The sequence below is a fragment of the Vombatus ursinus genome, unplaced genomic scaffold (assembly GCF_900497805.2).
Source record: "Vombatus ursinus unplaced genomic scaffold, bare-nosed wombat genome assembly UNPS02014235.1, whole genome shotgun sequence".
Classification (NCBI taxonomy): domain Eukaryota; kingdom Metazoa; phylum Chordata; class Mammalia; order Diprotodontia; family Vombatidae; genus Vombatus; species Vombatus ursinus.
The window spans coordinates 115,403-129,615 of NW_020954013.1; the positions used below are offsets into that span (position 1 = coordinate 115,403).

At 35.3% G+C, this 14,213-nt stretch overlaps 1 protein-coding gene across 1 annotated transcript; it reads right to left on the minus strand.

Annotated features, from left to right (window-relative positions):
* Window positions 1-2,159: 2,159 nt before the first annotated feature.
* LOC114041978 (vomeronasal type-1 receptor 4-like) lies at window positions 2,160-3,109 on the minus strand. Its single transcript, XM_027860672.1, is given in 2 exon segments — window positions 2,160-2,812; window positions 2,815-3,109. Coding segments are annotated over 2 exon segments (948 nt in total).
* Window positions 3,110-14,213: the final 11,104 nt, after the last annotated feature.

Here is a 14,213-nt window from a genome sequence, read left to right on the forward strand (position 1 = left end):
AAGCATTCATTAGCAAACATTCAAATGAAACTTTCTGTTGATCCTTCATAGAGTCATCAGGAAGAAAGCATTTTTGGAAAATTTAAACTACTGCAAAAATATAGCCATTATTATTCATGAATTCAACAACATTTCATTCTGGGACCTCACAGAGCACTGAGTTTTTATCCTTCTTCAGCTCTTCACTTGCTACATTGGACATTTTAATAATTTGCTGACTTTCCCTTTCTTTCTTCAACTTGGACCTCTAAGAGAGGAGATTTTTTTTTTTTTGCTGTGCACTTTTTATTTAACACACTGCTTTGCACAACACAAGATCTTAAAAAAAAGCCATGACCAGCAACCCTTGTGACCAGAGCAAGGATCACAAAACATGTGCCAGAAAGACAAGTAGATGAGAGAGAGAGAAAAAGAGAGAGAGACAGAGAGAGACAGAGACAGAAACAGAGAGACGGAGACAGAGAAAGAGACATACAGAGACAGAAAGAGAGGGACAGAGACACAGAGAGACAGAGACTGAGACAGAGAGAAAGGCAGAGAGAGAAAGAGATTGAGATGGAAAGAGAGAGAGAAAAAGAGAGAGAGAAAAAGGGGGAGAGAGAGAGAGAGACAGAGACAGAGAAAGAGAGAGAGAGAGAGAATTCTGAAACCTCCTGTCTGAGTGATCCTGAGCAAACTATTTAATAATGTTAACACCCCACTCAGTTCTGTAGCAGGAAATAGTGGAATCGTTGCTAACCTGTAAAAGAACTGTATAAGAAAAGAAACATTTTTACTTAGAAAATATCCTAAGTTTAGAGCAAAAATAAAAAAAAAAAAACATAAGTACTATATAAAACTCAAATCACCTACCTACAAAAAATCATAAGGTGACATAATACTCCCTAAATATCAGCATCAGGCAGCAAAGCCTGCAACTCCATGCCCTGAATAGTATAGTTAAGAAATTATAGTTATTAACCTTGAGGAATGATGCATGCATCATTTGTGAGATGGGAATCCTTCAAAATTTTGCACAATGTTTCCAGATTAAGATTCTGTTTTTAGTAACGACTTAAATTTCATATGACAGATATTAAAAGTCATCAAAATAAACCAAAAATCTCATTTATTTTTAAAATGCAATATAATGAAGGAGACACTTCAAATACATATGTTTATCACAGCTGCTCATAAATTTAAAGTATGGGAATTTAGGTGAGTAGAGAGAAGTGATTTGAGTCTTTTACATATCGATGTATGATCTAGTCTTGGCTGGAACCATAGATTTTGTTCGGTGTTACTTTGTACTTTGTTTTCTTTTCATATAAAAATAAGAAATGACCAGAACGTAACAGACTTGTTCTTGACCACAAAAAGTAGGTAATATAATCAGAATTCTCACCCTGAATGTTAATTCAAAATTAGTATTCTTCCTATTTTTTTCCCCATGGGACATGACCAGAAATACTTCACATAGTGTCAAGTTACGTTAAAATGTTGGCTATTTCTAATGAATTCACTCCCCCTTTCTCTCTCCCTATTTCTTTTTCTCTCTCCTCCCTCCACTCCTTTCCTCTCCCCTCCCCTCCCCCAACCCACACCTCTCATCATTTATTTTAACAAAGGTGGGTAGAATTGGGATTTATTTCATGGTGAATTTATGACATTTTTTTAAAAACAATCTTATTTTTAAGAAATAAACTGTATGAAAAATTAATGGGTGGTAGCTAGATCTAGAGAAGAGATGGCAGCAAGACACAGTGGGTAGGCCTGTGGACTTTCTAGTAAGGAAACACAACATTTAATATGGCCTCAGATCCTCATTCTCTATGTAACCCCAGGCAAATCATTAATTTGGTTATTGATTCTTTCAACTACAATATAAGTGCTTTGAAAGTGGTGACAATTACAGTGCTTTCATTCTATGAAGCATGAGAAAACAGCTTGGAGTTATTATCAACCCTGAGTGAATATTTCCCATTTTTCTATTGACTTCCAGATTTGCCATTGTTCTGGACTGAATCACACATGTACAAAGAAGCTTAGCTTTGAGAAAACAAAATCAACATTTTCTGGTTTATTGAAAGCTGATCCTTTGCTCTCAAGTCTTTTTTTCAGAATAAAACATTTGGACTGAGATTTAGAAGACTTTTTTTTAACTTTAAAATTCCATGGCTCTAGGTTCCAATACATTTGTTCTCAGAATTTGATGATGAATTATTTTTCATCCTTTTGAAAGCATTATAACAATTTAGAATCTGGGAATCACTACAGACTAAAAGAAAGGGACTGATTGTTGGGTAACACAAGGAAAAAACAACAGAGATATGTATCATCCATGGCTTTGTGTCTTTAGAATTATTCATCATAATAATAAAGATGGAACTGAATGAATAGAAGCATATAAAGATGCTCACAAGCAACAGGATGGCTTTGGTAGTTCTGGTCCCTGGGGAAGAACTGGGATTGAGGCTGGTTTTATGAATGTGCTGGACTTGCCAGTGGTGTCTGCACAAAACAACCACCATGTAGCCACTGGTAATGGCCATGAACCCCACAAACACTGCATCATAAAGTGACTTCCAGATTATGTGTTTTGAGATAGTCATGGCATAACTGTCCACAGAACAAAGCCCGAGGTTTCTAATCAGGTTACTGTTTGTATTGTTCCTAGTGGCAGTCACATGTAGAGACACAACCACATCTGTCAAAAGATTGAGGATCCATATGAAAACACAGAATAGAACAATATCCTTTGAGGCTCTAGCTTTGAGCTCTGCTTGTATAGGACTGCCAGAACTGCTGGTAATAGCCTGGAAAACACTCTGAAGGTAATGCAAAGGGAAATGCTCCAGGCCACTCTTTGAAGATAAAAGATGATTTTACATTTAATGTCACCCATGAAAATTTTCTGAATGCAAAAATGTGTTGTCCATAGAACTCCTCTCAGGAGAATCATAGCAGTGTTGAAAAAGGCCAAATTAATGAAAATTAGTTGAATGGTTCTTATTCTGTGACCAGAGATTATATTATAGCCATAGAAGCAAAGCATTAAAGCATTCCCAAATGCTCCAGTTATAATCTCAAGCATGTAGAAAGTACACAGGATATCATGATAAGAAAGCATTCCTTATTATCTTGTATAAAAAATGTTAGGCAGATCAGAAGTTACCTGGGAATAAAAAGAGAGGATTCTGTCATAGAACAAGTAATGAGAAATGAGATTCCAAATTCTGCTCACCGCTCAGAAAAGCTTTAGTTATTCTTGCTTGATATACAAATATGCAGTTTTAGGAAATGCCTTTCTCATACCAGTTTTTTTTAGGTTAAGTATAGAAGGATTCTAATCCTTTCACATTAAAAATGTTTACATTTACAAGCAGATACTATGCCATTTATTATTGTAATTATTATTAATATTATTATTATTATCTTAGGTATGTTTGTGTATACACATATAACTTTAAGAAGGACATTGATATTTTAATGATTATCTAGAGAGTGATGACCGAGATCATGAGGAGATTACAGAAAAAAAAGAGAATCCACAGCAAAAATCACTAAAGGTCTCTAATACAAGGCAGTTTACATTTCATTTGAGATATGGAAATTTTGATGAGGAAATCAAATTATTAATTTCCAGTGTAAAATTGGTGTGTAGACAAGGAGGCATTTTGGAGAATCTTACAACGTGTCAAATATGAATAGGTCATACATGTAAATTTTTTTTTCTGTTTTGAACCCAAAATTTGAAACAGAGCAATCTTTCAAGCAAAAGAAAAACATATTTGATGTTTCTAAACTGATCAAAGTCCTAAGAGTTTTCAAACAACAGACTAGGCTGTTCTAGACATCTTGGTCTATACCATAGATCTACATTTAAAGGTTGACTGACTACTTATAGGGAATAGGGCAGGCAAGATTCTTTTATAGAAAAGTATTGGAATAGAACTCCTATTTTTGAAAGACTTGATTTATTCTTGGATTTTTCTCCCTTTCCTTATGGATTCTGCTAAAATATATATTCTTAGATCAATTAGTAATATCAAGCACTTTATGTATCTTAAAGACCATCTTAAATATTTAAGACATACATTTCTTTACAATTCCACTATTAATTTTGGATGTAGCTATGATGGATGGGTCAGGAAACATCAGAGATATTGAGGTCAGAGATACTGGTTGACCTGTACTTACTTTAGCTAGTTATCCTAAGTGAGCAGTCATTCTCTGTAGATAACTGTTATTTCTAAATGAAGTGTTCATGGCATTTCCTCAGGCCACATCTGGTGACACAAAGACAGCTAGTTTCAGTTGTAGGCTTTTTCCAAGCTCATATGTCCTTTGACTTCAAGGATTCTAATGTCATTAATATAAAGTCACCAAGGAGAATCTTTCTATAGAGAAATTTTTGCCATAAATGTAACTGTCCCTGATGCTGAGCTATCACTCAGAATTATTACAGTAAGAGCCTCTAAATATTCCAAAAGAGTATAATTCTCAGGACATGCTCTCAAAATCCAAGAATCTTCCAATGCAGTGAAAAATCACCACTGAGGTGCAAGGAGATGTTAGGGAAGCAATATTTAGAGGGCTGTTGTTGTCTTCCTCATAGACTACTGTCTCCCAGAAATACTGAAACATTAAGCAGTTGTGGCTTTTTAAAAATAGTGTGCTGTTGTCCCCCACCCCAACCACCAATCACCTTGTGTCATTACCAAGCCCTAAAATTATAATTCTCTCCTATCTTCTTTCATGTTTTACTTTTCTTTTTTTCTTCTGTCTATTCAGATTTCAACCTCATGTTACATCAGTATATAATTAATGCTTAACACTTACCCAAACGTGGTATCACTACTAGTTGCCTCCTATAGGTAGGGAACTATGCAGTGTTTTTTTCTTATTCTTTTCCTTACACATATGTTATCAACATGATCTTATCTAAAATATCAGTCACAAAGTACTTAACAATGCTATTGAAAATTGATAGCATTCAAATGTTTATGTTATCATTTCTATATATTTATTACATATATCTATTTATAATTATTCTGTATACAGTATATTTATTTACAGGTTCTGCAATATAGGCTTTATCAATACATTTGTTACTATCACTTTTTTGAAATCATGAAAGTTGAAAGTACACATTATGAAATGGAATCTGATTCACATCTGCTCTTTTTAAGAGTATACCAAGAGTATAAAAAACTAAGAAGTAGAAGTTTGTGTTAACAAAGTGAAATAATCACCAAATTTTTTTGTATGAAATTTGCTGCTTTTATGAGTGAGAAAATATGAGAAGTTTACTGCAATTCCACAGTGAATAAGTTTTAGTACATGGGCTATTTTGAAAAACATCAAGAACTGATCCACATAATAAAATTACTATAAAAACTCCTGAGTGGAATCATTGTTACTAGCATTATGTTACAAGTGCATAAATCCCATCTTAAGTCTATAGTTCAGTTCTAAGAAGATCCTACTGCCTGTATTTTGTGAGAACATTTGACTCAAGAGATTACCACCACCAATGGCAGCAAGATTGTCAAAAGAGGAGATTATTTTAGATTGTAACAATTATGATATACTTTATTCCATAACCTAGAGAAGAAAAAAAAGTCTAGTTGACATGAAATTTTGCTGGTTTCTATCAACTTCTAGATGCAGATCTCAGGCTGAAAGCTCAGAGACTCTATATTGTCTTATGGATATAAAGAGAAAAGTCAAAGGACACTGAAAAAAGACCAAGGGAACAGATGTCACAAGAGTATGTTGTAAAATCACTACCAAAAGAGTACCACGGCTTAGATGGACATATAGGTGATGAATGTAGATGCATGTAGGAAAGACTAAATTTCAAAGTATCTGTATCAAGAAAGGCAAATGGGGCAAAAAAATGGAGGTCATTGTGGTTTCCTGAAAATAATAAGAGTGACCTCAACTTCTCTGAAATTATTTCCAATCCAATTCAGTAATTTGAAGATCAAGGTAAATTCAGAAAAGTTTTTTTTAAACTGTTGCAAATTGTCTGAATGAAGATACATCTATCAAGTATATTTGACAGCAAAATACCTTTGGTTTACAGGAATCAGATGCCCAAAGTAATGAGTGCCAAGGACAGCTGGGGCCTCATGACCAGACCTTGTTCCTCATATGATAACCCTGAACACCCTGTTTTTACTCCTGAAAAAAATAAAAAAAAATTCTGTAAGTTTTTTTGGTAGATGTTCACGACTTCCGATATATGAGTGACCAAGTCTCTCGAGAAGTTCTTTATCTCAATTAAAGATGCCTTTTCCCTTCACTAATTAAGTTTGATTTATTTAAGACTCATTAGCCTTTCATTGCCTTAGAAATCAGGTTAAAAATATTTAAGTAAAAATAGTAGTAGCAAGATCAGAGAGGAGTTATTAGCCAATCTACAAAAAAGAAAGGCCAATTTTCAAATCCTCCTTTATATGAGGATAGCACTTAGCTTACAATAGGACTTCTTGTCATGAGGATGTGTGCCCCCTTTACTGTCACATGAATTCCTGAAAACCCTTTTTGTTTCCTCAACAGGTACTTGACCAATCATCTCACACTTGCCTATAGCCCTTTAAACACTGAAGTCTGCTCCATATAAATTGCATGAAACAGTCATCTAATAAAGACAACTAAGAAAGCAGCTGGGCCTCAGTTTTTTTTTTTGTTTGTTTGTTTGTTTTTTATAATCCAGTTGCCTGTGCTCTGAAATTAGAGGAGATGGCAGGATTAACTTCCAGACTCTCAAAAGTAGGCACAGTGCTCTCTCCCTGGATCTCTCTCCTTTTTCCCTTTCCCAAACAAGAGAGTCTAATTGAATGTAGCCTCCCATATGTTTTGTAATCAAAGTTTAAAGAAAAGCTGAGAAAACTCTTACAAGATTCACATGTATAGTTTTATGCCAGCTTCCCCCTTTCTACTCTTGCCTCCATGATTTTCCCTAAGATAATTCTTGGCTGCTGGGAAATGCTTTGTAACAGTCTATCTCTTCTGTAAAGAAGCTGCGGAGGAAATGAGCCCAGAGTCTCTGCCAAGGAGTCACTTTAACATTGAAACTACTGCTATTGCCATAAGGCTGTACTTGATTCAGTGGCCTCTGCCAGTATTGTTACTATAATCATTGTGAAAATCAGGAACCAGGGGCCTACGAAAATAAAATGATCTTTCCCAGGCAGCACAGACAGTAAAGAACAGAGTTAGAATCTGAACCTATCCCCTTTGCCTCCAATTTGAGTGTCCTTCCCATTTGACCCTGATTCATAGGCATCTGAGGCATTTAAGGCAGAAAGGCAGAGACCTGGCTTTTCCCAATTTGTAAAATGTATTTTTTTACAATGTAAGAATTCAATAAATCTAAGGTTCATCATAATTATAAGAGTGGCAAAAATAAGGAAGATAGAAAAGAGTAAGGAAAATGCAGAGGAAAGGAGGTAGAAGACAGGAATGAAGGTTTAAAAACTCTGCCATGAAAGCAATTCCCAGTTTCCCAAAGTTCCATTGGAATGAAAAAGGCATGAAGGCCACCAGAGAGGCAGAATAGGGCTGTAGAATGAGGCCTGCAATGGGAGACAGAGGACACGTGCTCAAACCCTCACCAACCAAGACTTTCTGTGATTTTGTAAGATTCACCAAGCCTCTCTGGGCCTCAGTTCCCTCACCTGTAAAATGAGGGCTTTAGATCAACTACTCTGACTCCTTTTGGACTTTGAATCTCTGAGTCTATATGACTGGCACAGGGAGAGAGATTAGACTGTGGAGCATTTGCTTAATAATCCCCACAGGAATTCTCAGCCTGTCATCCACAATCTTTCAAAGCCCTGCAGCCTGAGTGGGGGAGGAGGGGACAGGTTCAAACTGTAAGGCCTGAAGCCATTGAGGGCAGCAGCCAGGGGTCTAAGGCCCATAGTGCTCTGCTAAGGCAGCAAGTCAGTCAGGACTCTGAGCTTGCACAGTGAGGTTATTGGATAGCATGAGATGACTTTATTTTTTTAATAAAACTGAGCCTAAATCAGAGATCAGAGACTTCTGCTAAACCTTGGGTTGAACTCAAACTGAAAAGTTACAATTCCATTCCCTGATCTAATCAGAAAGGGAATAATGAGGACCCAGTTTTCTGCCAGGACTTTTACAGTTCAGAATATCCCAACATCTGAATTGTAAACTGCTGAGTAATGTACCTACACATGCTCCTTAGCCTGGTTGGGGATCATAGTAGGGAGGGGACAGAGGCAGAGACACTGGACAAGTAAAAAGGACAGAAAACATGTCTTTGCTTCATTTTAAGGACCAAATTATACCTATTGAGACTTCTTCTACAAGGTCCCTTCTTACATTTCAAGCACTCAGTGCAGTAATTCCAATCCCCTACAAGAGGTTGCTAGGATTCCTTATCTTTGTGTTCAAGGCATAAAGTCACTCACCAGTCTGATCTCTACTGCCAAAGCAGTGGCTAGAGTTAGGTGTGGGAGTGAGAGTGGGTGTGCATGGGTGCACACATATGTATGTGTGTGTTTTGTGGGGACTGGCAGGGCTGTAGTTATAGGAATGGGGTTTACTGAGCTTATGTCCCCCAAGAGCTGTAATTACTATGTCAATTCAGAAAGGAAAGTCAGCAGAAGGGATCTAAGATGGGTCTGAATTAGAAACAACTCTTTGTCTCAAGTAAAAATTTCCATCATCAATTATAAGCAATTAATTAGAATATGTAAAGGAGCAACTCGACATTTGGGAGATGTATTTTTTTCTCTACCTGATTCCAGAAAAGGATGGAATGAAGGCATTTCTAGGTCACAGGAACAAAGGTGATAATGATCTATGAGAAGTGATATGTGAGGGCCCCACTTCTGCAATCTAGGACTCCTGATGACTTTTTCTACAAAAAAAGTAATAATTGAATGTGTTCTTACTAATAATATTTATGCAGTACTTTATTTTTGCAATGCATTTTAGAGAATATCATTTGATAGTCACAACAATCATATAAAATTAGTGCTTTTATTATCTTTAGTTAGAAATTCATGTTCATAATTTTTAGGAGTTTGTTAAAAAAACTGGATGATATATTAAGGGAAGAGTAGATTTGTGTTTATTTCTGTGTGTAGGTGTATGTTTTTTTTTCTTTCATTTATTATTTTGTTTTCAAGATTGCAGATATATTAGTAGGCAGCATCATATAGTAGCTAAGTGAGGATTGATTGAAAGTTAAACTGAATTGTTAAGATTTCTTAAGAGTATTACCTCTTCTTGCTGAAATTTCTGACAATAAACGTGAATTGAACACACATTTCTTTATGGATACTTCTTAACTAGTGATATAAGTAGTAGGTAAGGTTGTGTCAATTTCTATCAGATAACATACATACTGGTCATGGGTATCTACAGTAGCTTCTTCTTCATGAACTCCAAAACATAGTTCAAAAGATAGTCATGACTTTAGTTCAAGCATCAGTAGGTAGAATATAAAGGCACTGGAATCATTCTACAAATGTACCAGACAAGCCATATGCTGGTGCCAGTGAGATTTTTCTCTGGTTTCAGTATCCCTAACATATTCAACAGAGTTGGGTTAAAGTTTTCTAGTTATAGATCATCTTCCAGATACAGGATGTGACTGTAAGCCTGTGAATGCTTGCCAGAGCTAATCTGACTTTGAACACTGTACTTTGAGAGTCTCCACTTTGTTCTGAATATATCCTGAAAAGAAGGCCATGCACTAAGAAATCCTTTTTGCATCATATTATTTCAAAGACGGATGGAGGCTTTTAAGTTCCTTGCTGGGTATGCTTGGGAATACTGAGTTACTGTTATTCATCACCCCTCATACAACACTCTTGTTCCTTATGTATCTTTCCAGAAATAGGAAAACAATGAAAAAAAAGTTTCAAAACTGTGCTAGCACTTATAATCTTTAAGTAATCAGCATGAGCCAGTATTATTTGTATTTATGCATAGAAATGCATAAAAGAAGGTAGAATACTCAATTTCTATATGATATCTATGGAGCTTTTTGGCAATAAATTCTGTCTCTTACTAATTCCAGACTGCTTTCCTGATGTACATGTCCAATACCATTATGTAGACATTTCATAGTTAAAGAGTGAAAGGGCCTGGTTAGCACCAACCATTTCTTGCTACCAATTATAGGATCAGAAACAGCCCAGAGCAGTACTCCATTGCACAGCTTCGACATCTTCCATTGTCTCAATAGAAAGAGACTTCAGAAGACAGGCATGACCACTTTATACTCACCAGCTCACTTCTTTTCGGGTAATACTTCAAATAGCTCTTAGTCAAGCATTAGCTCTCTTCATCAACTCTCCACAGACAACCAAAGCAAAGAATGTTGGTTCAGTAAAACAGGATTCTGCTGCTGGAACGTAGTATTGTATAAAGTTAATATATCTTTATAGATTTTAGCTCATTCCACAGTAGTTGTGTCTTACCCACACACCTGACAGCTTTTGAAGACATCAGATTTATTCCAATTTTTATTTTGTTCTCTATCAAGCATTCATTAGTAAACATTCAAATGAAACTTTCTGTTGATCCTTCATAGAGTCATCAGGAAGAAAGCATTTTTGGAAAGTTTAAACTACTGCAAAAGTATAGCCATTATTAATCACAAATTCAACAACATTTCATTCTGGGACCTCACAGAGCACTGAGTTTTTATCCCTCCTTAGTTCTTTACCTGCTATATTGGATATTTCAATAATTGGCTGACTTTTCCTTCTTTTCTTTAACTTGGATCTCTAAGAAAGGAGGATATATATGTATATATATATATATATATATATTTGCTGTATGCTTTTTATTTAACACACTGTTTTACACAGCACAAGATCTTAAGAAAAAAAGCCATGACCAGCAACTTGTGACCAGTGCAAAGATCACAAAACATTTGCCAGAAAGACAAATAGATGAGAGTCAGAGAAACAGAGAAAGACAGAGACAGAGAGTCAGAGAAAGAAAGAGAGAGAGAGAATTTTGAAACCTCCTGTCTGAGTGATCCTGAGCAAACTATTTAGTGGCCTAGCACCTCACTCAGTTCTCTAGCAGGAAATTGCAGAATTCTTGCTAACCTGTAAAAGAACAGTATAAGAAAAGAAACTTTTTTACTTAGAAAATATCCTAAGCTTAGAGCAAAAATAAAGAAAAAATAGGTGCTATATAAAGCTTAAATTTTCTGCCTACAAAAAATCCTAAGGTGATACAATACTAGCTAAATATCATCATCAGGCAGCAAAGTCTGCAACTCCATGCGCTGGATAATACAGTTAATAAAATGTACTTATTGCCCTCGAGGAAACATACATTCATCATTTGTGAGATGGGAATTCTTCAAAAATTTTGTGGAATGGTTTCCAGATTAAGAATCTGTTTTTGGTAACATGATTTAAATTTCATATAATAGATACTAAAAATCAACAAAATAAACCAAAAATCTCATGTATTGTTAATATACAATGTAATGAAGGAGACACTTTTAATCCATGTATTTATGATTGCTGTTCCTAACTTTAAAGTATGGAAATTTAGGTGAGTAGAGAGAAGTGATTTGAATCATTGTACATATTGATATATGATCTAGTCTTGGCTGGAACCTTAGATTTTATTCAGTGTTACTTTGTATTTTGTTTTCTTTTCATACAACAGCAAGAAATGATCAGAATGTAAGAGACTTGATCTTGACCAAAAAAGTAGGTAATATAATCAGAATTTTCACCCTGGATGTCTGACTTAAAATTAGTATTCTTCCTACTTTTTTCCCCATAGGACATGATCAGAAATGCTGCATATAGTGTCAAATTGCCTTAAATTTTTTTAATGTTTTTTTTTAATGAATTGTTTTTTTTAATGAATTCACCCCCCCCTTTCTCTTTCTGTTTCTCTCTCCCTCTCCCTCATCTCCTCCTTTCCTCTCCCCTCTACCAACCCACATCTGTCATCATTTATTTTAACAAAGGTGGGTAGAGTTGGGTTATATTTAATGGTGAATTAATCACATTTTCTAAAAAGAAATCTTATTTTTAAGAAATAAACTATTAAAATTAAAATTGAACTTTTATATAATAGTTTATTAAAATAAACTATTGGGCACTGTGAGTTATTGCGTTTCATCACAAATCATACAACACTCTTGTTTCTTGTGTCTCTTTCTAGAAATAGGAAAACAATGAAGAAAAAGTTTCAAAAGTGTGCTATTAGTTATATTCTTTAAGTAATCAGCATGAGTCAGTAGTGTTTATAGTTATGCATAGAAATGCATGAAAGAAGGTACAATACTCAATTTCTATGTGATATCTATGGAGCTTTTGGGCAATGAATCATGTTTCTTACTAATTCTAGACTGCTTTCCTGATATACATGTCCAATACCACTATGTAGAGTCTTCATAGTCAAAGAGTGACAGGGCCTGGTTACCACTAATCATTTCTTGCTATCAATTGTAGGACTAGAAACAGCCTGGCGCAGGACTCCTTTGCACAGCTTTGACATCTTCCAATGTCTTAACAAAAAGAGAATTCAAGGTCCCTCTCTGAAAATATGCTTGTTATGTTTCCCTGTACAAGTATGTATCCATGTGTTTATACATCACATGAACCTATGTGTCTATATCTCATAGTTATATGTATATATATATGCATGTGTGTGTATTTATATGGAAAATGGAAGGGTGTAGAGAATCAGCGTTTATATGGTATCTAATGTGTACCAGGCACCATGGTAATTACTGTTTATAAATACTGTTATATTAAATCCTCAAAACAGCCTGTAAGATAGGTATTTTTATTATCTATATATTACAGTCAAAGAAATTGAAGCAAATAGAGGTTGAATAGAGGTATTTCTTTGTGACAGCTTGAAGTATTCCATCTTTGACCTGAGAGCTAAGAAATTTGACTGTAATATTCTGGGAGTTTTTTGTTTTGTGATCTCTTTCGAGAGGTGATTGTTGGATCTTTTGAATTTTTATTTTATCTTCTGGATCAAATACATCAGGGCTGTTTTCTTTGATAATTTTTTGAAATATGATGGTTAGGCTCTTTGATGATGGCTTTCATGTAGTGCAATAATTTTTAAATTTTTCCTCCCAGATCTATTTTCCTGGTCAGTTGTTATTTTCCCTCAAGGAGATATTTGACATTTTCTTCTATTTTTTCTCCTTTTGAGTTTGTTTAATTGGAGTTCTTTTGACTTCTTATTAAATGATTTGCTTCCTCTTGCCAGATTCTAATTTTTAGGGAATTATTTCCTTCAGTGAGATTTTGGACCTCTTTTTGTACTTGGCTAATTCTACTTTTTTTTCTTTTTTTAATATTCTATTTTTCATTTTTATTTTATTTATTTTTTCGCTGAAAACTTTTCTAGTTATTTTTAGTTTTCATAATTCACTTCCACAAGATTTTGAGTTCCAAATTTTCTCCCCATCTCATCCCTCCACCCACCCCAAGATGGCTTGTATTCTGTATACCCCTTCCCCTAATCTGGCCTCCCTTCTATCTCACTCCCCCCTTCTCTTATCCCCTTCCCTTCTATTTTCCTGTAGAGCAGGATAGATTTCTATACCCCATTTCCTGTATTTCTTATTTCCCAGTTGCATGTGAAAACAATTTTTAACATGTGTTTTTAAAACTGTGAGTTTCAAGTTTTCTCCCTTCCTCCCTCCTCACCCACTCTCATTGAAAAGGCAAGAAACTCAATACAGGTTATACACGGGTAGTCATGTAAAATAATTCCACAGTAGTCATGTTGAGAAAAACTAAGTATATTTCCATTCATTCTATCCCACCCCCCATTTATTCTATTCCCTCTTTTGACCCTGTCCCTCCTCGGAAGTGTTTGCTTTTGATTACCACCTCCCCCAATCTGCCCTCCCCTCTATCATCACCTTGTTCTCTTGTCCCTTCTACCCTATTTTCCTATACGGTAAGATAGAAAAAGCTAAATCCAATGAGAAATAGATTCATTCATTCCCTCTCACCTTCCCCCATTTCCCCTTCACTGTAAAAGCCTTTTCTTGTTTGTTTTATGTGATATAATTTACCCCATTCTACCACTCCCTTTCTCCTTCTCCCAGTAAAATCCTCTCTCACCCCTTAATTTTATTCTCCAGATAGAACCCCTTCATCTTCAACTTACCCTGTGCCCTCTATCTATCTATCTATCTATCTATCTATCTATCTATCTATCTATCTATCTAT